Source organism: Bubalus bubalis, chromosome 2 (genome assembly GCF_019923935.1).
Source record: "Bubalus bubalis isolate 160015118507 breed Murrah chromosome 2, NDDB_SH_1, whole genome shotgun sequence".
Lineage (NCBI taxonomy): Eukaryota > Metazoa > Chordata > Mammalia > Artiodactyla > Bovidae > Bubalus > Bubalus bubalis.
Window position 1 is genome coordinate 177835717 of NC_059158.1, and position 24546 is coordinate 177860262.

At 57.9% G+C, this 24546-nt stretch overlaps 1 protein-coding gene across 5 annotated transcripts in view; it reads left to right on the forward strand.

Moving 5' to 3' along the window:
- The window catches only part of AHDC1 (AT-hook DNA binding motif containing 1), a 65086-nt gene extending 42229 nt beyond the window's left edge, over positions 1–22857 (forward strand). For 2 of the 5 annotated variants that reach the window (XM_044938073.2, XM_025278637.3), the window contains exons 3-7: positions 1363–1540; positions 6804–6915; positions 7047–7084; positions 7486–12390; positions 22186–22857. In XM_044938073.2, coding sequence (XP_044794008.1) covers positions 7560–12347 — 4788 coding nt within the window. In that variant the 5' untranslated portion in view covers positions 1363–1540; positions 6804–6915; positions 7047–7084; positions 7486–7559 and the 3' untranslated portion in view covers positions 12348–12390; positions 22186–22857. Of the gene's footprint in view, positions 1–1362; positions 1541–6684; positions 6916–7046; positions 7085–7482; positions 12391–22185 lie in introns of all 5 variants that reach the window. The other 3 variants (XM_044938075.2, XM_044938074.2, XM_044938076.2) reach the window with 3 other exon arrangements.
- Positions 22858–24546: the final 1689 nt, after the last annotated feature.

The window sequence follows — 24546 nt, forward strand, 5'->3', positions numbered from 1 at the left end:
CACAGACATACGATGACATGGCACAAGGGCCCACTGACATCCACAGGTGCACAGTGATGAGGTCTTACACCACGCACGCGCAGGGTCACAGTCGAGCACACACTGACCCGCGGTGAAACAGAGCCACAGGGACACTGTGACCAGTCGCACCACGAGCCTGAAAACCCAGAGAAGGGCAGAGGGAAGGAGGGAGACGGCACTGATCCAGTGACACCAGTGCCCCCAGTCACTGGCCTCGAGATTGGAAACCTGTGGGGACAGTAGAGGGTCCACTCCCCTCCCCACCCCAATGCACACACATCCAGAGATGGGCAGAAGTCAGTTCAGCTCCTGACACGGCCAGATGCAGAGTGTGTACACACGGGCACACATGCCTCAATCACAGCTGGGTACACTGGTCACACATTAGGCACATATACCTGTGTGTCCCCATAGGTGTGCGAACATAGGCTCAGCTGGACACACACAGAGAACTGAACAGACCCAGATACACACATGAAGACACCAACTCTAGTAAATAGCAGCTCTCACACACGCACACAGACAGTCCTATACATGGGCACTCTTAAACACACATATACTTGCATAGACATACAAAAATACACAGAGAAACATACAGAAGGCTAAGTAGACCCAGGAAGCCACACACAGGTGTGTTTGCCCAGACAGCTGAATGCTCACAGATGTACAGGATCTCTTGAACACGCATGTACACACACACATTCCCAGGCAACCAAAACCTATAAGCAGTCCATGAGGCCTGGTTCCCAGACCCCTCGGGGCTCAAGTACAAACCTCAGGGAGGTATACAAATGGGCAGGAAGCAGAGGGGGTGAGGAGGGCCCTAGTTATTAAAGAAAATAAGAGAGAGAACCAGTCTTGGATGGAGAAGGGTAAATGCCAGCTGCATATACACCCCTCGTGAAGATCTGCAGTCACCATCACTTTGAACAGTAACTCTTACACCTGCATTGTAAGTGCTCTTAGCATTTATAGTTTCCCTAGAGCACTTCTCCCCGTTCATAAACTCTCCCTATTTTATAGATTAGGAAACTGAGAGCCAGAGAGGTTAACTGACTTGCCTGAGATCCCACAGGTGATGAAAGTTGAGCCAAGGACCATTGTGACTCCCAAGACCAGGTTCTTTTCACCATAGTGTATGTGTTCTTGTTCATGCATACATATCTGCCCATGCAGAGATACTGCCTGGGGATTCAAGACATAGTTCGTAGTCCCCAGTGAAATGAGGTTGGAGCCAATTTCTGTGTACGTCTAGACTCACCTAGGATGGCCCCCTGGTCCCTCTGTCTGGTTCATCCTGTATCCATGCTTATGTCTGGGCTGCTGTTTTTGTTTTCACAGATGGGAGCTTGCCTACCTGTCTACCCATTGGCCTGGACACCAGAGCCTGCCCAGCTAAGTGTGTGCAGAGGGCCCCGGGTTCGGGGCGATTCTCAGGCTGCCGAAGAGACCACCCTGGAATCACTGGCGAAGACAGGCCTTGGCTGCTGAGCTGGGCCTATCTGCACAGCTTGCTCAGGTAACAGTGTACAGAGAAGCTGGGTCTGCTGGCCACCCCAGGAAGTGGGGATCAGGGGTACTTCCTTCTCAATCCTATCAGGGATCCCTCCCCTCCCAGCTTAGGCCAAAAAGAGGCCCTTTAGTATCAAAATACTGTAACCACACTTACTCAGACTCCCCATTATCCAGAAAGGCAAGGTCCATGGATATACAGCCAGTTCCCCCAAGTCCTGCCTCCTAGTCGGGGGACCTGCACCTGGATGACCTGAGAGAACTGGGCAGTGAAAGGGGTTGTCCCAGTGACCAGAACCCAGGGCAGAGGTAGAAACCAGAATGCCTGCTGTGTGATGATGACCCCCCAGGACCCCTCTCTCCTAGAGTCTGTGGAAGCTGAGAGGACCTGGGGAGTTGAGGTACGCTGGGCTGCCCTCCTGGGATGAGATGGGGCAGGGGCGGGGGCAGGAACCATCTCCCTAGCCTGGGCCCAGATGAGCCCACCCAGGCAGGCTAGAGAGCAGCAGAGGCCAGGTGGAGCGGCCCTGCCCTGCAGAGGCAACTCCCCGAACTGACACATGAAGCCTCAGGCTCCAGGAAGCTCCCTAGAGCCCAGCCTGCCTGGGGACCCCACCCAGCTTCCAAAAGAGCATTCCTGGGGCCTGAGGTCTGGAGGGGTGGAGTCTCCCGGGATTGTCAGGGTGGGGATGTCAGAGCTGGGTGTACCCAATTGTAAATGTACAGGGCATCTAGTGTGCAAGTACTCCAGCTTGTGTGCAAGTAGGCGTGTGTAGGACTCTGTCCTGAGGTGTGCAGGTTGCTGTACATAAAAGTCTAGGTGGACTGGGCTGGGAGACATTCACAGGCTGCATACATGGTACATGGGAGTGAGTGTGCAGGACTCAGGGTGTGTCCTGTGCAGGTGTGGGGAGGCTAGAGTGTTGTGTGTGCCATGCTGGGTGGTGTTCCTGGGCAGGGTGCTAGTGTACACTGGAGAGGTGTGCAGACAAGACTCTGAATACACCCGGGTGATAACACGAGTACACACTGGGTGGGGTGGATCATGTACACAGAGGTTCTTCCGTGTGTCACCAGGGAAGCGTGTGTTCAGTGGCTGCACACACTGGGGGATGTGTGTGCACGTGGCTCCATTTGTGCTTTGGAGGTGGGCTGGGCAAGGCTTCAGCTGAGCTGGGCTCAGCAGTGCCCAGCCTTGTGGCCAAACTGCTGAAGTCACTTCCTTTCCAGCAGCAACTTTCCAGGAGGAGGAGTTTTTCAGACCTGGGTGGGGAGGGGTGGGGGGGCGGAACAAGGAGCTCTCAGGGGAAGGAGGTGGGCGGTGGTGAGGCTGTGGGGAGGGCCTGGTGGGGCTGGAGGAGGGGTGTCCTCCGGGAGACAGAAGGAAAGACAAGGACAGGAGTCTGGAAGGGCCAAGGGCAGGAGGGGATGGGGGCGGAGCAGGCGGGAAGCACAGTCCCTGGGTGACCTCGGAGAGAGGAAGGGAGGGCCGCCCGGCAGGGTGACCCTCGGGTTCAGCCAGAGCTGGCGGTGGTGCCCACACACCTGGCACCCAGGGCAGGGGGCTGGCAGGGGGCGGGTCTAGGGTAGACCTGCTTGCCAGGTGCCCTGCTCCGGGCAGGAAGGGGGTGGGCAAGGGCTGCACAAAGGAGCTCTGTGTGGCTGGGGGCAGGGTGGGGTGGGGTGTGCTGTGCTATTGGGGGGGTGGCCCTGATGATTCCAGGGGGCGGGGCGGGGCTTGCTCCCCTTGGGGGCATCAGTGGCTCTAAGGGGACACCTAGTGGCGAGGGAGGGTAGTGCATTGAATGACCTAGGTGGGAGGGGTGAAGAAACTGAGAGGAGGGAGTAGATTCAGAAGTCAAAAATTAGAACTGGTTGTTGGGACCAGGACAGTTCAAGGAAGCCGCAGGGGAGGGCTGACTTTCTGGACAGTGGAGAAGTTTGGTTCAGAGGAGCTCAGCAAACTCAAGTGCAGACACTCTTCCCTGTCATGGCTGTTTGTCCTTAAGGGCTTTTCTTAACCTCTCTGAGCCTCCATTTACATGCCAAATAAGTGATAGCTGCCCGTTCTTATTTTCATAATCGTTATTTTTTTGGTAACAATTCTGGTCCAGAGTCAGGTTGGAAGGAGATCTTCAGGGGTGGGTGGGAGGGGGCTGAAGAGAAGGAAATTGAGAGGGGAGGGTGATGCATAGTTCCTGAGCGGGGGCAGATCCTGGGAAATAAAGGTCCCTCCCAAGGGAGGTGATTGAGGGGAGGTTTCAGCGCTGCAGTGATAGCCCCCTTTGAGGCTGAGTTTTCCATTTGAGGACATCTCTGGGCCTTCAGTCCGGGCTGGGAGGGAAATGGTGTGTGCGGGGTGCGGGGTGGGGGTGGGGAGGAGGCTGGAGAGAGGGTCATGAGGCCGGAAGTGAGAGCTGGGGCTGGCAGCCTGGCTCCCCTGGGGAGGCTGCGGGTGGGGGAGGGGGAGGCTGGCTGGGGAAGGGGTGGGGTGGTCAGAGCCGCAGCGGGGGAGGGTGGGGCTGGGGACTCAAGGATGTGGGCTGGCCCTTCCCGGCACTGTGCGCAGCAGGTTGGGGCCCCCAGCCCCCCTCCCAGCCGGCGGGTGTCCCCACAGGCAGGCTCGAGACACACTGACCCAGAAGCAGACAGACGACGGACAGAGGACCCTTTGCCACTTTGTTCACAGACTTGGGGATAGGTGGTACCCTTGGGAGGGGGTCCAAGAAAACGTCTGCCTGGGTGTGGTGGGGAGGGGAGCCAGTTGCTTCCCTCAGATCCTGGAGGCCGCGGACAGTCAGGAGGTCTGGCAGGACTGCGCGCCCAGAGGTCTTCACGGGTGGGTGGAACAGAAGCAGCCGCTGGAGAGGCGGTTTGTCTCTTCTGCCAAGGTCACACCCTCAGGCCCCCAGTGGGAGGTCTCCAGAGTAGGGAGGGTTGGTGAGCCCCACCCTCAGCGAGAGAGGGGCGGTGGCTTGTGGTTGGCATCTCCAAGAGGGCAGCGGGATCCACGGGTCAGCCATGCTGTTGGAAATAGGACCTGGAGATTCCAGAGTCTGAGCCCCTTCCCTCCTTCGTGAGTGTCTTACTCACGGTTCTTCCCTCAAGAGCGGCTGTGAGATTCTTCAAGCAGAGAGGGCCTGGCCTAGAAGGGGCCTGACCACAGTCTGCAGGCGGGCATGAGAGAGAACAGAACCCGAAGCGATCTAGTAAATGGGACAGTGAGGAGCAGCTGCGGCCTGGGACCTTAAGAGACATGGGGGTGTTCTGCTTGGATGAGCAACACACTGGGGGCCACCCCTCCCCATGCTATCTTGTGGTCTTGGGCAAAGTCTGTTTCCCTCTTCCGGTCTTAGTTTCCTTGTCTGAAAAATGGGAGGGGCATGAGGTGACACTGGAACAGTGTACCCACTGGGGGGAGCTGATTAAAAATGCAGATTCCCAGGGCCTTCCCTGGTGAAGTGAAGTGAAGTGAAAGTTACTCAGTCGTGTCTGACTCTTTGCAGCCCTATGGATGTAGTCCATGGAATTCTCCAGGCCAGAATACTGGAGTACTACCCAGCCTCCCCCTTCTCTAGGGTGGTCCAGTGGTTAAGACTCGGTGCTTCCACCACACAGGGCACAGGTTCGATCCCTAGTTGGGGAGCCAAGATCCCACAGGCTGCACAGTGCCTCCAAAAAAAAAAACAACACCAGATTCCCAGATGTCCCTTCAGGTTTATGAGTCAGACTCCCTGGACTAGGGTCTGGATATCTGGAAGGTTACACAGCTCCCCAGGCCCAGGGTTTAGAAGCCCAAGGGTTAGGTGATTTTAAGGTTCCTCCCAGCCTTAATTTAGACCGCAGCTCTAGAAGAAGCACTTTCAGGAGTGTCCGGAGAAGCATTGCAAGAGCTGGGAGTGGAAGGAGGCTTTGGACTTGGCAGAATTAGAAATCTTGCCACTTAGCAGCTATGTGACTTCAGACAAGTTATACAACTGCTCTGAACCTGCTTCCTCTGTAACATGGAGGTAATAATCCACGTCTCCCAGTTCACTGAAGATGCAGTGGGTCATATAGGTGGAGGTGCTTTGTAGGTGGCTTGTTGTTGCCCACCAGAGGGGAGTGGACAAGTGGCCCCGCCCACACCTCCCTGTCCCCAAGTCAGCTCTGCTGTCTTCCTGTGGAGTACAAAGTGATCCTCCCAGTGATCAAGGCCTATTCAGCTTCCTGCTCCCCCAAACCAGCTCCTGGGGGTCAGCCAGGGCCCTGAGTCCCCTGGCTCCTTTGGGAGTCAGACCTGCCTGGATCTAAATCCCAACTCAGCCTGTCCAGCTCAGGGAGTTGCTCAGTAAATGTTTACGTAGCATCCATAGCCCAGGCCCTGGGGCCAGGGGATACAACAGTAGACAAGAGAGACTTGGTCCTTGCCCCTGAGAGCCCACACTCCGGGAGAAGACACACTGAACAGCCAGTCACACAAGTAATTGACTGCAGTCCTGATAACTACTGTGAAGGTGAAATAAAGGGGGCTTTGAAAGTACGTGGCAGGGCCAAGCCGAGGCTAGAGGTGGCAGGGGAGCAGAGAATGTCCCTTTTCACATTCTTAATCTCCCTCCCTCCTTCCACATCCTACCTGGGTCCCACTTTGGGGTCTGGAGAAGAATGAGAGAGAGCCTTATGGAGAAAGGCTGATTGTTTTGTGTGCCTCATTCATTTATTTGTTCAGTAGATATTTTCTGAAGCACATTTATGGGCCGTGGTGGGGGATACACTTGACAGCAGGGTGGAAATCCTTGCCTTCATGGTGCTTACCACCTTCCAATGGATGGCTTCCTCGACTGTAAAAGTGGGGGTGATGATCGTATTGATTTCAGGTTTGCAGGGGGGGTTAGATAAGATGATCCGTGTAATGCACCCAGGGCATGAACTTTTGTTGTTGTTGACTCCTCTTATGATTGTTGGACCTCAGACCTCAGGCGCTCTTCAGTTTTTCTCTGCTGCTCTTACTCCACTAATAGTTACGTCACTTATGATTGTCTCATCAGTGTTTGTCTACCCAGTGTTCGTGCACAGTAGACACTTCACAAATACTGAGTATATGAATGAATGAATATGTTACTTCATCTCTGAGCCTCCGTTTCCTCATCCGCAAAATGGGGTTATTAATAGCCCCTACCTCACAGGATTGATATGAAGAATTAAATGAGACGATGCCTGGACAGCTTCCAGCCCAGTGCCTGGCGCCCAGTAGGTGCTCACTAAACCTGAGCTGCGATGGTCCTTTCCAGGCGCTGTCCACGCCCCGAGGCCTGGGCTCAGGCCAAAGTTGCTTCACAACACCCCCAGCTGACAGCCAGCGACTGGCAGAGCCCCCAGGCACGGGGGCCCTCTCTCTTCCAGGTCAGCCAGAGTTCCTGGGGAGCTGGGCTTGGGGTGGGGGTGGAGACGGGGCCCCGTGGGCAGGTGGGCAGCGGTTGGGCTATGGCTCCCAGACCACTGAGATGGCCTCTTGTCTGTCTTGTTACCCACAGACATCTCCAGTGTGACAGCCCAGGCGGCAGAGCCGAGGGTGAGTGACCAGGGTTCGCCTCAGGGGTGGGGCAAGAAGGAAGAGGCCGTGTCCTTGACAGGACCTCCAGGCCCTCAGACGGGCCCGGCCCCCTCCTTAAATTTGATCTGGAGTGGTTGCTCCACCCCATTCATGAGCGTCCCTCTCAAAAGCAGGTGAATTATTCTCCCCCAGTCCTTAGCCCGGGTCTAGACAAAAGTGGGTGCACTATTAGGAAGTGGAACTGGGGCCCATGGGGGTACACGGTGCTCGTGGTGACTTAGGAAATGCTGAGGGCCACCAGAGGTATTGGGCTTTGGGAGGGGACTCAGGAGAGGGGTGCAGGGGGCCACAGGGGATATGGGAAACTGAGGGGGGCTTGGGTGTTCAAGGAGGGACCTGCTGCCTGTTCCGCCCAGCAGGTCCTGGTCCCGGCTTCTCGCACCCTCATGTCAGTCCCGGCCCCGCCCGGCGGCCCTCGGAGGACAAGGTCAGGATGCGTGTGAAGCCCCAGGGCCTGGTGGTGACTTCCAGTGCCGTGTGCAGCTCTCCTGACTACCTCCGGGAGCCCAAGTACTACCCCGGCGGCCCCCCCACCCCCCGGCCCTTGCTTCCCGCCCGGCCCCCTGCCAGCCCACCCGACAAGGCCTTCGCCCACACCTTCTCCGAGAACCCGCGCCCACCCCCACGCCGGGACCCCAGCACCCGGCGCCCACCAGTCCTTGCCAAGGGGGACGACCCGCTGCCCCCAAGGGCGGCCCGTCCTGTCTCCCAGGCCCGCTGCCCCACACCTGCGGGAGACAGCAGCAGCAGCTCCCGAAGGCGCTGGGACAACGGGCGGGCGACCCTGCGTCCAGTGGTCCAGCTGATCGACATCATGAAGGACCTGACCCGGCTCTCCCAGGACCTGCAGCACAGCGGCGTGCACCTGGACTGTGGTGGACTCCGGCTCAGCCGCCCCCCCGCCCCGCCCCCCGGGGACCTGCAGTACAGCTTCTTCTCCTCGCCCAGCCTGGCCAACAGCATCCGCAGCCCGGAGGAGCGGGCCACCCCCCACGCCAAGTCCGAGAGGCCCAGCCACCCTCTGTACGAGCCTGAGCCTGAGCCTCGGGACAGCCCCCAGCCCGGCCAAGGCCACAGTCCCGGAGCCACGGCCGCGGCCACCGGTCTGCCACCGGAGCCTGAGCCCGACGGGCCCGATTACTCAGAACTCGCTGACGCCGACATCCTTAGTGAGCTGGCCTCCCTCACTTGCCCCGAGGCCCAGCTGCTGGAGGCCCAGGCCCTCGAGCCACCGTCGCCTGAGCCCGAGCCTCAGCTCTTGGACCCCCAACCCCGCTTCTTGGACCCACAGGCTCTAGAGCCGCTCGGGGAAGCTTTGGAGCTGCCGCCTCTGCAGCCCCTGGCTGATCCTCTGGGGTTGCCAAGCCTGGCGCTACAGGCTCTGGACACCCTGCCCGACTCCCTGGAGTCGCAGCTGCTTGACCCCCAGGCACTTGACCCCCTACCCAAGTTGCTTGACGTCCCCGGCCGCCGCCTGGAGCCCCAGCAGCCCCTGGGACCCTGCCCACTGGCCGAGCCCTTGCGCCTGGACTTATGCTCACCCCATGGCCCTCCAGGGCCTGAGGGTCACCCCAAATACGCCTTGCGGCGCACTGATAGGCCAAAGATCCTGTGTCGCCGACGGAAAGCCGGACGGGGACGCAAGGCAGACGCCGGCCCCGAGGGCCGCCTGCTGCCCCTGCCTATGCCCACCGGGCTGGTTGCCGCCCTGGCGGAGCCACCCCCACCGCCACTGCCTCCTGCCCTGCCTGGGCCAGTCCCCGTCCCGGAGCTGGAGCCCGAAGCCTCCCAGACCCCGGTGGTCCCTCCCCGCAAAGGCAAGTGCCGGGGTGTCCGGCGCATGGTGGTGAAGATGGCCAAGATCCCCGTGTCCCTGGGACGGCGGAACAAGACCACATACAAGGTGTCGTCTCTGAGCAGCAGCCTGAGCGTGGAGGGCAAGGAGCTGGGCCTGCGCGTGTCCGCGGAGCCCACCCCGCTGCTGAAGATGAAGAACAACGGCCGCAACGTGGTGGTGGTCTTCCCACCGGGCGAGATGCCCATCATTCTCAAGCGGAAGCGCGGCCGCCCTCCCAAGAACCTACTGCTGGGCCCCGGCAAGCCCAAGGAGCCGGTGGTGGTGGCGGCCGAGGCGGCCACCGTGGCAACAGCCAGCATGGCTATGCCAGAGGTGAAGAAGCGCCGGCGGCGGAAGCAGAAGCTGGCGTCCCCCCAGCCGTCCTACGCAGCGGACGCCAACGACAGCAAGGCCGAGTACTCAGACGTCCTCGCCAAGCTCGCCTTCCTGAACCGCCAGAGCCAGTGTGCTGGGCGGTGCTCCCCACCCCGCTGCTGGACGCCCAGCGAACCCGAGTCCGTGCACCAGGCGCCCGACACCCAGAGCATCTCCCACTTCCTGCATCGCGTGCAGGGCTTTCGCCGGCGAGGTGGCAAAGCGGGCGGCTTCGGTGGCCGGGGAGGGGGCCATGCAGCCAAGGCCGCTCGGTGCTCCTTCAGTGACTTCTTTGAGGGCATCGGCAAGAAGAAGAAGGTGGTGGCTGTGGCAGCCGCGGGGGTCGGGGGCCCCGGCCTCACTGAGCTGGGGCACCCGCGCAAGCGAGGCCGGGGGGAGGTGGACGCCGTGACTGGGAAGCCCAAACGCAAGAGGCGGTCCCGGAAGAACGGGACTCTGTTCCCGGAGCAGGTGCCCAGCGGCCCTGGCTTTGGGGAGGCGGGCACTGAGTGGGCCGGGGACAAGGGTGGCGGCTGGGCCCCTCACCACGGGCACCCAGGTGGGCAGACTGGCCGAAACTGTGGGTTCCAGGGGACCGAGGCCCGGGCCTTTGCCTCCACTGGGCTAGAGAGCGGGGCTTCAGGCCGTGGCAGCTACTACAGCGCGGCCGCGCCCGCGGGCCAGGCCGAGCTCAGCCAGGAGCGCCAAAACCTCTTCACCGGCTATTTCCGCTCCCTGCTTGATTCCGACGACTCCTCCGACCTCTTGGACTTTGCCCTCTCGGCCTCTCGGCCCGAGTCCCGGAAGGCATCAGGCACCTACGCAGGGCCCCCCACCAGCGCCCTGCCTGCCCAGCGGGGCCTGGCCACCTTCCCCAGCCGGGGAGCCAAGGCCAGCCCAGTGGCCGTGGGCAGCAGCGGGGCTGGGGCTGAGCCCTCCTTCCAGCCGGTGCTGCCCGCTCGCCAGACTTTCCCACCCAGCCGGGCAGCGAGCTATGGGCTCACCCCGGCTACTTCAGAATGCCGGGCTGCAGAGACCTTCCCCAAGCTGGCGCCCCCGCCTTCCGCTGTGGCCCGCTCACCTACCACCCACCCGCCCACCAACACCTACCCCCCACAGTACGGCGGCTATGGGGCCGGACAAAGCGTATTTGCCCCGGCTAAGCCCTTCACGGGCCAGGACTGCGCTAACAGCAAGGACTGCAGCTTTGCCTACGGCAGCGGCAACAGCCTACCTGCCTCACCCAGCAGCGCCCACAGCGCCGGCTACGCCCCACCGCCCACCGGTGGCCCCTGCCTGCCACCAAGCAAGGCCTCCTTCTTCAACAGCTCCGAGGGGGCCCCCTTCTCTGGTTCAGCCCCCACACCTCTGCGCTGTGACAGCCGGGCCAGCACAGTCTCGCCCGGTGGCTACATGGTGCCCAAGGGCACCACGGCCTCTGCCACCTCTGCCGCCTCCTCGTCGTCCTCGTCCTTCCAGCCCTCGCCTGAGAACTGTCGGCAGTTTGCGGGGGCTTCTCAGTGGCCTTTCCGGCAGGGCTACGGAGGCCTGGACTGGGCCTCGGAGGCCTTCAGTCAGCTCTACAATCCCGGCTTCGACTGCCACGTCAGCGAGCCCAACGTGATCCTGGACATCTCCAACTACACCCCGCAGAAGGTGAAGCAACAGACGGCCGTGTCCGAGACTTTCTCCGAATCCTCCTCCGACAGCACCCAGTTCAATCAGCCGGTCGGCGGCGGTTTCCGGCGTGCCAACAGCGAGGCCTCGAGCAGCGAGGGCCAGTCGAGCCTGTCCAGCCTGGAGAAACTGATGATGGACTGGAACGAGGCCTCGTCCGCCCCCGGTTACAACTGGAACCAGAGCGTCCTCTTCCAGAGCAGCTCCAAGCCGGGCCGTGGACGGCGGAAGAAGGTGGACCTTTTCGAGGCCTCGCATCTGGGCTTCCCGTCGTCCGCCTCGGGCACTGCCTCGGGCTACCCGTCCAAACGGAGCACTGGGCCCCGGCAGCCTCGGGGTGGCCGGGGCGGTGGCGCCTGCTCGGCCAAGAAGGAGCGGGGTGGGGCGGCGGCCAAAGCCAAGTTCATCCCCAAGCCGCAGCCCGTCAACCCCCTGTTCCAGGACAGCCCAGACCTTGGCCTGGACTACTACAGCGGGGACAGCAGCATGTCCCCGCTGCCCTCCCAATCGAGGGCCTTCAGCGTGGGTGAGCGAGACCCCTGTGACTTCATGGGACCCTACTCCATGAACCCATCCACGCCGTCCGATGGCACCTTCGGCCAAGGCTTCCACTGCGACTCGCCTAGCCTGGGGGCCCCTGAGCTGGATGGCAAGCATTTCCCACCGCTGGCCCACCCGCCCACGGTGTTTGACGCAGGCCTGCAGAAGGCGTACTCGCCTACCTGCTCACCCACCCTGGGCTTCAAGGAAGAGCTGCGGCCGCCGCCCACAAAGCTGGCTGCCTGTGAGCCCCTCAAGCATGGGCTCCAGGGGGCCAGCCTGGGCCACGCGGCTGCAGCTCAGGCCCACCTGAGCTGCCGGGACCTGCCCCTGGGCCAGCCTCACTACGACTCCCCCAGCTGCAAGGGTACTGCGTATTGGTACCCACCAGGCTCAGCTGCCCGCAGCCCACCCTACGAAGGCAAGGTGGGTTCGGGGCTGCTAGCTGACTTCCTGGGCAGGACGGAGGCCGCGTGCCTCAGTGCCCCACACCTGGCTAGCCCACCGGCCACACCCAAGGCCGACAAGGAGCCGTTGGAGATGGCCCGGCCGCCCGGCCCACCCCGTGGCCCTGCTGCAGCCGCTGCTGGCTATGGCTGCCCACTTCTTAGTGACTTGACCCTGTCCCCCGTGCCGAGGGACTCGCTGCTGCCCCTGCAGGATACTGCCTACAGGTATCCAGGCTTTATGCCGCAGGCGCATCCCGGCCTGGGTGGGGGCCCCAAGAGCGGCTTCCTGGGGCCTATGGCGGAACCTCACCCTGAGGACACATTCACCGTCACCTCCCTGTAGTGCCAACTGAAGTGCCGACTGGACCTCGAGGTTTTGTTCCTGGGTGAGTCTGAGGATGTGGGTGCAGTGGGCAGAAGAAGCCTGGGGGCTGGGGCTGGGGAGGCGTGAAGACATTAGAGCTTGGGCAGGGGACAGAAGGATGGCCGCAAGCCAGAAGGACTTGAGGGCAAGACTGGGGACCCGACAACCGAACAGGGAGTTGGGATTCAGGGAGTCTGGCGTTAGTTGTTGGCAACAGTCTTGGGGAGGAGGTGAGTGCTTGGGTGGGGAACCCAGCATGGGGCTTAGACATTCCGGGGACCCATTTTTTAAATGGCTGGAGGACCGTAGACTGGGTGGGGCCATCTGGTTTGGTTCATCAGGTGTCTGTTCCCCTTAGCCATGCTCGGTCCTGAGCAGGGACCACCTGAGTCCCAGCACGCACTCATCACTTGACCTCTTGTAAGGGAGGGTGTTTGCATCACTCTGCATGAGACAGATGAAGGAAGAAGCAGGTTGGATAATTACCCACACAGGCCCATCCAGGATACTGATACTGCCGGCTTCCTTGTCTCCCTGGGAACTTCATTTAATTCAAGATGCAGTCTGACAAAGGCCAGGCTGAGGGTGTGGCTAGGATGTCCTTTTCTGGCCTCACAGGGTACCCCAAAGGCTATTATTCCACAGGGGTATTGGGATTTCATTGTCTGGGAACCTCCAGCCAGTGGGTCTGTCCCCACGTAGGATGTCGCCTACCTAAAAAATCCCAGGCCCTTTCCTGAAACCAGATTCATTCCTTAAGAATTCAGTTAAGTATTGTTAGGTATTTCGATATTGTTTTATCAGGTACTGTCACCTCCTTCAGTATTCTTTAAGATTTTTTGTTCAAAAAAAGGAAAATAAAAGAGGGGGAAATGCCCCCAAAATGGTCTAAGGGGACAGAGTTGAAGGAATCATTTTCTTGATGAACAGCCTGCTCCAGAAATGTAGCCATTAGTGGCCCTTCGTTGACCTGGACATGGTGCATGCATAGCGATGGAGTGGGCTGGGGGTCTGTCTGAGCCTCTCACCCACCCCACACCTCTGTGACTGCTGCAACCTCCTGGGAATGTCTTTTCCTGGAGAAGGAATGACAGGGCTTCTGGAAAGCCCCATCCCTGCTCGCGGAAGGCCATTCGAGGCCAAGGTGACTCAGGGTCCTGAAGTCATGTCAGTGGAAACTTATTACCCCCTCTCCGCCTGACCTCGGCTCCCTTGGTGCATGGAGATGGCAAAGGGCAGCACGTGGGAGCCAGGAGGCCTGGGGAAAGACCATTCCTCAATTGGCCGACTTGCTATGTGCCCTTGACCAAGGTTTTGCCCCTCCTTCTCCCCATGCCCCCCAACCTCTGTTTCCCCATCTGTTCAAGGAAATTGATTTTGGTGTTCTCTTGGGTTCTTGAAACTCTGCATGGCATAGAGAATGGACCAGACTTTCTTGGGGGCAGCATATTTTTCCTCGTAATGAAGCCAAACCAAGATTAAAATGGCCTTCCATTCCCCATGCACCTCATTGCAAGCGGCAGAGCCACAGATCTGAAGCAGGCCAGGGAGAAGCTGCTTAGGGTTTAAAATGCCAAACTTTTGATCCTTCTCACTGGAGGGAAGATGTCTCGTGGATAATCCAGAAAATGTGAAATAATCTGAAAACCTTTCCTCGCGGGCTCTGGGTGGGAAAATAAACCAGTGTGGGGGCTGGGTGTTTGGGCAGGTCATGGCTCAGTGAGATACATAATGGAACCACCCAGCGAGGCCTGAACGCAGGAGGAACTGGGACGCCATCCAGCCCCACATTCTGGCCCGCTCCCCACTCAGGGCTGGGAGTTGGCAGTGCTAGTCCTCAGACCGAGGCACTCAGTCGTTCCAGAGACATCCGTCCAACACCCACTGCCTGTCAGGCACTGGGGACACAGCAGTGAACACCACGGTGAGCCCCTGGTCCTCAGGGGGCTTCCAGTTTAGAGGGAAAGACGGGAAACAAGAACACAAAACATTTGGTAATTGTGGCCATAGGAAGGACCATGCAAGAGAAGAAAAGGTAGGAGGCTGTAAAGGTCTGCAGCCAGCTGGCCAAGTGCTGAGGCTGATGTCTGAAAGATGAGGGGGCGTCAGCTAGATAGGGAGCGGGGCAGAGGGAACGGCCTGGAGGCCAAAAGCAGCTCAGCTTTGACGACCTGATGGGAAAACAGTAACACTAATGACGGGGTGAGGAGGCAGGGCCAGATCATGCAGCCATTGGAAGGAGTTTGAAGTTTGTTCCAAGACAAATGGGAAACCATTGAAGGGTTCTGAGCTGGGGTACCGTGGGCGGTGGCGGAGCAGGCAGGTGTTGAAGGAGGGAGACCAGCTGCAGTAGCTCAGGTGAGCAATGTGCTGGCTTGGACCGTGATGGCGGGAAGGCTGTCCCCCCTTCTTCATCCAGGATGGCATATACTCCCTCATCTCAGGCAGCCCCTGCTCCCAGTGCCAAGGACTGATGAAAAGCATTGTGGGGAGTGAGGAAGTGTTGGGGATGCAGGGAAGGAGAGCGGTGAGGAAGAAGAGTTAACAGAGGGAGTGGCGCTCGTTAACAGGGAGTGTCATTGTCAACAGAGGGCTTAAACAAGGACAGTGACACACTCATTCACCAGCAAGGCAGCGAGCCCTTTTGACCCAGGGCCGGGTGCGGGAGCAGTCACTGAGCTCAACCTCACATCTTGAGCATCACCCCCACCTACCCTCTGATGCCTGTCCCGATGCCAGGCACGGCCCCTGTCCTCGAGGGCCCGTGGAAGCTAACCCAAGCCCACAAAGAGCCTCAAGCGTCTGGGCGTGAGATGGTAGGGAAAAGCAAACCTTGTGCGCCAGGAAGGTGGGCCACGGCCCCGAAGTCACCTCTCTGTCCCTTTGGTAAGAAAAGGGATATGTATTCATGCTGGGCCATTTGTACAACACAGCCTCACTGGCCCTTCACAGCAGCCTGAGGGGTCGGGGTACTTGCCTCTTCCATCAGCGATTCAAATCTCTAGGAATGCAGGTGCAGCTCCAAAGGTTGCCCAGGGAATCCACGGGTAGGAAACATCAGAGTCGGAATTTGAACCCAGCACCCCACCCTCATGGATCCTGGATACTCTGCCTTGCTGGTCCCCTGCGCCTCTGTTCCCCCACCCACAAGATGACGGAGTGGTTGGATGATCCCCACAGCTCTGTCTGGGTCTGACATTTTAAATGGATTTTGAGGTTCTGTGAAAGAAGCTGCATCTGAGCTCAACCTTGAAGGATAGGCAAGATGTGGACATGCAAGAGACTGGGGAAGGGCGGTTCCAGGCAGAGGAAACTGCGGGCAGGGGCAGGTCACATCCCGATGTGAGTTAGAAGAAAGCTGGGAGGAACCAGAGCAGGGAATGTGGGCCCTGACTGTCTGGGAGCTGAGCTGACAGAGGGGGAGGGGGGCGGGGGGCGCCCGGGCCGGCAAACATCTTCTCTAGTCCCTTAGATGGAACGCAGAGCCAGACAGACTGGCTCCGCCTTGGGCCCTCACAGCTGAAGATCAGCCCCTTCTAGACTCTGGGGACAGTCTGCAAGGGTGGGAAGGGCCCCTCCAAGGTGTTCAGGGATCTCGAGTCCCCCTCTCCTCCCCATTCCCTCTTGGGTCTGGACCTGAGGCCAAGAGAAATGTCACAGGTCCTCCAAGGTTATACCAGCTGGGGCAGGAAGCAGCTTCCAAGGCCACCAGCCAGCCAGGGTCAGCAGGCATGCCCAGACCTGGGCCAGGCCCTGGCCGCTCTGGGCTTTGTCTCTCCCTGTCTTGAAACCTCAAGAGGTCACCTGATCTTGCCTCTGGCCCTGAGCAAGAGGCCCACACCTCGGGTCAGGCAGGCTTGCCCGGGCTCCTCTCCCTATTGTCTGGTGCTCTCCTCTCTCCCAGCCTGTCTCTCGCCTCTCCTGCAGCCATTTTCAGGCCAGGCCTTCTTGTTCTGAGCCCTTATTTCCTGGAAATGTAATCTCTCCGTGAGCGTGCCCTCTCAGGCCCCTCCTTTCCCATCTCCCCGCATCTCTGTGGACCCGGAAGAACCCAGGGAGGCTGGAGGGTGGTGGCTGGGAACTGGCCTGTGGGTGCAGACAGGCCTCTGTGCAGAGCCCGATTCCATCCCTTCCTAGCCATGTGACCTGGTGAATCATGTCACCTCACTGCTTCTCTTGTGAGAATTAAATGAGATTACCCGTGAAGCACTTAGCCCAGTCCCTGGCACGCAGGAAGCACGTAATCAGTGGTTGGTAGATGAGTGAATAACATACCTCCTTGCAGTCTGCATGAGTCACACACCTCTGACCCTTTTTTCCAAGCTCAGGACTCTTGTAGCCAGCCCTCCTTCACCTGCTTTCCCCGCTTCCTTCCTGGAAGGAGCTTGTATTCTAGTGTAAGTTTGGGGCCTTTGGGTTTGGGAAACTGGGAAATGCCACCTGGTTACATGCCTTAACAGTGGGGCTGAGTCTTCCCTGGGGGGTGTCCAGAGTCAAGGTGAGTCACAGGTCCCACCCCAGCGGACCACCCCAGTGGACCTAAAGCCTGATGGGCAACAGGCCCCAGACTGCTGCGTGATCCAGGTCGGCTGGAAACTCTCCACATAGTTACCCACACCAGTTCTCTGTCTCAGTCCAGATCATCTGAAAAAAAGATTTCCTTGTCACTTTGTCATCTAACTTTGGCTACCATGGTGCCCTCCGTTGGTGCCGGAGGGCAGGAGAAAGTAGGTTAATTCTGGGTTCAGCCCACACAAATGAACCACTTAGCCTGAGCCAGCCATTGCATGTGGTACTAAAGGAGCCACTGAACAAGATGAGCAGTGTCCTGCCCTCATGGAGTTTGCAGCCTTTAAGCGGGTGTTCATTACAAGCATCCATGTGGGCATCACTCACCAAGGGAGGGACTGAGACACTCCCACCAGAGTACCAGAGACCACCCTCTTGAACCAGGGGCAGGACTGGCAGGAAGAGCTTCCGGTGGGGGGCGGGGAAGCAAAATGGGTCTTGAACAAACTCAAGGCGTCGGAAGCTATAACCTTGGGTCAGCCCAGCCAGCACCTGGCAGGTCTCTGCCCCAATATCTGTCCTCCCACTCCCCTCCCCCGGGGCCCATACCCCTGTTGTGGCTGCCAGATATCCTTCAGCTTTGTGGGATGCTGTGTCTGGACAGCTCCCCACTCCCGAATATTTACTGGATGAATTGATTCAGACATATCTGCTCTTGTGGCTTCATTGCGTAACACCTTCTGATTGCATCCTCAGCCCTTCAGCCTCCTATCCTGGTGTTCTAGGCATTCGAGGCCGCTTCTTCAGCCCCGACTTCCTGCTCGCACAGCCTCCCTTCCCAGCCCTAGGCTGTGGGGTCTGGAGAGAGCTTTCCAGGCCCCTCCCCAGCGTGCCTGCGCCTTTGCGTTGGCTGTTCCCTGGCCTGGGCCGCCCTTTCCTAGCCACCATCCATCTCCCACCTGTCAGGTCCTATCTTTCACTCAGACACTGCCGCCTCCAAGAAGCGTTCCAGGATCCTTCCCAGGCGCAATTAATCTGCAGCCCTTTATGCAGCTGTGACAGCTCTTCCTGGGAATGACTTCCTCACTGCGCCATCAGCTCCTTTAGGCGGGTTACTCATTTCTGTGCACTGTCCCCTCAGCGTCTCATCGTGCCTGGGACATTTCAGGGGTCAGGGTTCCCCCCTCCTTGAGTCAAAGAAGGGCATGTAGACCAGGGAGAACTGTGAGAGAACGGGTTAGGCATCGGGGAACGGACATGAGCTGGTTTCTCTCAACCCTGCCGTTACCAGATACGCTCCCAAGGATGGAGCAAGGGTGGGGTGTGGAAATGAAACCAGTTCCAACTCTCATGGCTCCTGGAGTTCTCCCAGTGCAGCCCATTCCAAGTTTATAGAGAGGAAGAGGGACTCAGCCAGCCACCCAGGCAGAAAATCACAGAAACGAAGAGCCAGAAAGGACCATTGGGATCACCCAGGTCCATGTTCTTGCCACTTCTCAGCTTCCATTCAGTTGCATGCCCAACACATTACCTGTGGGTGGCACCTGTCCTGACACAGGCATCTCCCGTTGGGAAGAGAGAGATGGGTGTTAGGGGGACATGTGTAGCCTCCTCCCAGGAGTAAGGAGATAAGGAGTGTGAGGCTCCGAGAGGTGAGAGATACACACAAGGTCCCACAGGTTGGGTGGGCAGCCATGGGTGTAAACCCTGCTTGGTCTCACAGGCATCCCTCCGTGTGCCCAGTAGTGGGGTAAGCAAGGGAGGGTCCCTAAAGAGGGAATGACTGGCAGAACTGGAGTTTAAGGAATGCCTCTGGTCACTGGTGGGTGGATTTTGAAAAACTCTGGGGCAGGGACAGCCACACCCACCCACGCCACAGCCTACCCACCCCCAGTTGGAAGCTTTATCCCTCATAGATGTCTGTCTGGGTCCCGCCTACCTGAGAGTATCCCCATCTGCCAGGTGTGTTCTGGGTCTCAGGTTAGCAGTCTACTTGCCACATTTAAAGGACTCGCAGGCCTGACTGCCTGAAAAACCTCAAGGGATGGATCACCTTTGGGCAGCTGTGGTTTGTCTCTGACCCCTTGTCTTTGGCACATTATCTCAGTGTCTAAAGATCTTCCCCCATTCCCTGTTCAACCCCCTTATTTTGCATAGAAACTGAAGCCCAGAGAGGGCAAGGACTTGACCTAGGTCACACAGCAAATCGGTCTCTCAAATTCTCACGCACTCTTTGCCTTCTGTTCCACTGTCCTATTGGATGTTGAGACCCCCTTTTCTGGAGGGTAGAGACTTGAAGGTGGGGCTATATTTTAGACTACCTCTCCGCTGGTTTGCTTGAGTGAATGCACAAACTTGTGCTCCTTTTGCCAGGGAGAGCAGCTCTCTTTGGACAACCTGGTTTATCCGTGGTCTTCAGCATTTTAAATTCCTGCTCAACTCAGCTCTCCCTTGGTGTCCCCAGTGCTAGCCCCCACTGACAGGCAGAGGCCACTGAGAGACCTGGCCCCACAGACCAGGTAAAGCTGCTGGAGCACTAGGCTCTGTGGAATATAGCTCTGCAGCCCTTCATTATGGAGGTACTAAAAGGTTAAGTCTTGTGAACAACGGCCGGTGTCCTGGGGCGCTAGCCACGTGCTGGCATCCGGGATGCCCAGGAGGAGCTCGGAAGGGAATGACAAGTGCCCCAGTAGCTATGGTAACAGGGTGGTCTGAGGAGGCGTCTGGAGGTGTGCAAGACCTGAGCTGGACCTTGACTCCCCCATCGGACGTAGACTGGTCACAGCTATGTCATTCAGTCCCTGTATACCACTGACCCCAGCGTGTGCTGGGCGCCCTGCTCAGCAGTGAGTTGGAAGAGTCAGTCTTTCCCACCAAAGCTGGGTAAAGTGTGTTCCCTGAGCCCCACAGGGCTTTTCTTGCCATACCCCCATCTCCCTGCCTTGTGATCCCCTGGTTTGGGGGTCTGCTTTGCTTCCTTCTCTGCTCTGTGAGCCCCTCCTGAGCAGGAACCAGATCCGTCTTCCTCTCTGCTTTGTCCCCAGTGCCCAGCACTGGGCTGCTTGGCCCAGCAGCATTGGTTCTGGGCTGGGGCGAGTTGCACCTAGTAAGGTCAGGGTTCTACATGGCCACAGCACTCTGTCTTCCTGGCTCAGGAGCCTCTGGTTTTGATTCTCTCCCCATCCCCCACCCCCCACCATCCCCCAGATTCTGGCCAAGTCATGAAAGCTGGGGAGGGTGGCGGGAGGAGGAAGGTGAGACAGCGGTGGCTTAGCAGAGGGTGAGAAAGCCTCCCCGCTGCCTGGCCGCCGGCACCACGGGAATGGTTCTGGCAGGAGCTGCCTGCTGGGCTGAGATCACCATGGAGACCTGGCTTGGAGAGGGTCACTGGCAGTGGCTAAGGGCTGGAGGGGGGCGGGGGCGACAGGGATTTGTGCAGAGGCTCCCAGCCTGCCCTGGGGCCCTTAGGGGAAGCAGGGGAGGCTGGGGTTCGGTACAGTTTGCTTGTTAAGTGGTTTGGAGCTGCTCGTCCTGAATCTCCCCCTCACTTGTCACCCCAATACACCATATATATCACCCCAACAGCCATTCCTTAGCTTGGCAGCTGTTCTTCAACTGCAGTAAAGCTGTCTTACAGATAGATGCCCCCAGCCCTCCAACAGAACCTGTGCCCCCCCCACCTGTTTATCACTCCCCTAACTGGAGAACTGGCACCCACCCCAGCTGCACCCCAGGTCCCCACCACCCCAGTTGTGATACAGCTGTCACCTTAACAAGCACACCTCTTACCCCTACGGCTAATTTTCCATCCTCCTCCCACCAGCAGGAGACCTGACAGCCTAACAAAGATACAGCTCCTGCCCTCCCACTCACGCCTCTGCAAGCCACCTGGGCTGCTGCACCAGGATGGGATTCTGTTCCGCCTCTCAGGGGTCCACCTGGCTCCCCTGGCCCTTGAGGGGAGTCCTGGCAAGTCCAGCCTCAGGACAAAAGTCTTCCCCGGGGCTGACTGCCCAGCAGACAGCAGTCGGGGCTGAGCAGAATTTAAATGTGGCCCCATTGGAAAGGGAAGCCAAGAAAGAGGACAAGAGAGGAAAGGCTTTCAGTGGCCGCTGGTTCTTTGGGGGGGTTGGGGGGAAGAGGGTGGATGGCTCCCTGAGGAGTCTCAGAAGGTGGTTCTAGCACCTCCCATGCCTGCCCATTTTCAGTGGCATGGTCACTTACCAAGTATAGGAGATGTGAATTTTAGGGCTCTGAGAAGATGGAGCCCCAAAAGAGCCAGGATAGTAACTAGAGGTCTTGAGAATATCACCTCTTTCCCACTGGACATCTTCCTGCTCACCCCAGCAAAGCTGGGGGTCTGGATAGGAAATCAGGTCCCCAGAGCCCTGCAAACATAATTAGGACTATCTAGGGAAGTAGGTGACTTCATATCTCTAGTGTCTGATGATTGTAGGGACCGGGGGAGTTTCTGAGCTTCCGGAAGGCAGGGGCTGCGGACGGCACAGATGCTATTGTGTTGTCTTCTTTTTTCCTTTATTCCGACAGACTTCCTCATCACCTCACCTCTGTAAGGAACAGAATGGCAATGGTAGGGAATGGGGAGAAGGTTGGATTTGGAAAAAATTAAAGCCGCAGTTCACACCTGTGCTGTTCTAGGGCCTTGTCTTCCCATTATGTCATTCCTCAGAACAGCCTCAGTAGGAGGAATTACTAAACTTACTGTTACATTAGGAAATTGAGACTTGGAGAGCCTAGCTGGCCCAAGCCCCAAGAGGATAATGACTCGTGCTAATTAGTATCACTTATGATGCATTTATGGACCAGCTGTAATCTGCCTCAAACCACTGAATCTTCCCAGCAAATACACAGGATAGTTCTGTTATCCCCTTTTTACAGATGAGTAAACTGAGGCCCGCAGAGATCCACTGACTTGCCCAAGGTCATAGACCTGTGAAATGGAGGTGCTAGCATTTGAGCTCAGCTGTGTCTGACTCAGGAGCTCAAGTTCTTAACAGGTTGCTCTGCCTGAAACTCCACCTTCTTATCCAGCCCATCCTTTATCCCTCAGTGGCGTGGGCCTTGGGGACACACCTATTTTACCAGTGGGGAAATTGAGCTCAGAGCAGGCCAGAAGCAGGCCAGAGTTTCATGAGCGGAGCCGTTTGTAATTTTCTGGGAGGAGGAACAAGGCAGTTCACTTCTGGGTGAACTGGGTGGGGGGTCCTGCTCTTAGACTCCCTGTTCCTAGAGCTCAGGGTCTGTCCCTGCCACTGACTTCTGCCTCTTCTCTTGTGTTTCTTTGCAGCTTTCAGAAAACCAACGCCAAGACCCCTCCCAGTGTCCACATCGTCCTCCTCTGCCTGCCCCTCTGCCTCCCGCCGCCCCCCCCACACCCCCTGCAGCCCTGCCCCCTGCTCCCGCCCCTCCCTGCCCATCTCCTCCACGCAGAAGCCGAAGGTGAGCCCTTTCTGCACAAAACCAGCAATTGTAAATACTTTTTAAAAATGTACAAAACTTAAAAAAACAAAACACAGTTTTAGAAAAAGACAAAAAAAAGAGAGAGAGCGCGCGCGAGTGTGCAAGAGGTTGCGAGCGGGGCCTCACGGTGTCCAGAGCCCCTGCAAGTATGCACTGAGAAATTTATCTACAGGTCGTTTGACAAAAATGAACAATATCCTATTTATTGTATATACTGTTTTATTATAAATCGTGGATTGTATATTGCATTCTGTAAACCTGCTGTGGTCCCGTGGTGTGCAAATTCGCATGGTGGGGGGGAGGGAGAAGAACCTCTTGCGGGAGCTTTTTTTTTTTTTTTCTTTCTTTCTTTCTTATTTTTCACTCTTTTGGGTTTTCTCTTCTGTTGTTGTTGTTTTCTGTTGGCAGGACACACCCAAAGATCCAAGTTTGTATTAAAAAGAAATGAAAAAAAGCAAAAAAAAAAAAACAAAAAAAAAAACACAAAAAAACAACCTCGTGTCTTGTGAAAGGGGATGAATGAGGGTGGATAGAATGGAAGGGGTGACAGCTGGGGGTCATCACCATCCACCGGGTGCCCGGAGAACTTGAAATATCTCTGCCACGTTCCCTCCCTCAGAGTTCTTCCTTCTGCCTGAGATCAGTGTCACTTGCATCTGGGCCCCTCTCTTTGCACACCAGGCCTTGGGTCTCCCCTGCCTCTGGGCTCCTCAGTCTTAGCCCCACAGTTTCCTAGGTCCTGATGCATTCTGTCCCAGGGCCAGGGAGTCTGCCTTTTAGAGCTTCATTTTGATTTAGGTCCTGGGTCTCCCCTGATTTGAGACCCCTTTTCTCCACCAAGTCCTAGGTTTCCTCTCCCTGAGGAACCCCCGTTATAAATCAGGTCTTGGGTCCCCCCGTGCTTCTCGACCCCCTCACTCCATTCTCAGCCCTGGGTCTCTGACTCTAGCCCCTTCATTTGTCCTGTGTCCCCCCAGCCTTTGGGCCCCCCAGTTATATTCCGGTTCAGGATACTTGTCTTTGAGATACTCAGTCCATCCTAAGGGCAAGAACCCTTGTGGTTCACCCCCTTTTCCCACAAGGACTGGAATATCCTGTTTATGTGTCTCCTGTTTACCCCAGGGCCTGGGTCTTCTTTGTCTCCAGCACCCCCTCTTCCCTACTTTTTTGCCCCAACACACCTTCACCTGCCTATGCAAACTGCAGGGTTTGACTAGGCCAGTGACCCCAATATTTCTGCCTTCCCCTGTCTTTCCACCCTGAACCCCAAATGCCAGGTTTGAATTTCCTCCCAGCTTCTGTAAACTTTGGAAAAAGAAAACTAATCCTGAGCCTATTTCTGGTGGACCTGGCAAGGCGAGCTGTGTCCCACCCCCTGACCTTGACGAGCTCTTGGCTGCCCTTGACCAAATAATGCCCACATTGGGCTGCCTGGTCCTGAGCAGGCAGCTTTTCCCATAGCCCCAGTTTATGTTTGTGTCCCTCCCTGCTGAGGCTCAAGGTGACCCCCAAGGGACAGCTCCGTACTACCTGCCCTCCTCCCCACCCAAGCAGCATGGCCCAGGCATTGGGATAGTCAGAGGAGCCCTCCATCTGAGAGAAGATAAACCCCCCAACTTCTGGGCATCCCTATCTGAAAGAAGACGCCGGAGGGTTCAGACAGGGGCAAGTAACAGCCCCTAAAACCTCAGTCTCTGTGGTGGATGTAAAGGTTCATTTCTCCCACCAAGCCTCCCTCCTTTGCAGTCCCAAGACTCCCCCTCCTGCAGTGAGGGCCCAGGCATCAGGCTGCAGTGGGGTGGGACTGGCAGGGGTGGTGAGACCTGGCGAGGGTTTCCTGGAGGCCGAAACCAGGGTGCGAGGCAGAAGAACCCAGGGAGTTCCCAAAGGAGAGAGAGCCAGGGGATGGAAGCCACATGTGGCTAGATCCAGGTGGAGTAGACACTTGTCTGTTTGGGGAGGAAAGAAGGCTTTCACGAAGTCACCCCAGGGCTGGGGGCCGGGGGGCGGGGGCAAGCTGGTTGGAAGGGGTGGGTGGCCTCAAAGGGACCAGCGGGGGAGGCCTTGCGATGTTTGTTTTCAGCCCCAAGAGTCGCCTGCAGGGAGAAAATGAGTACGTTCATCGGCTGCTGAGGAAGCAGAGGAGACCTAGGGAGGCTGTCCAGGTGGGGCAGGCTGGGTAGAGGGT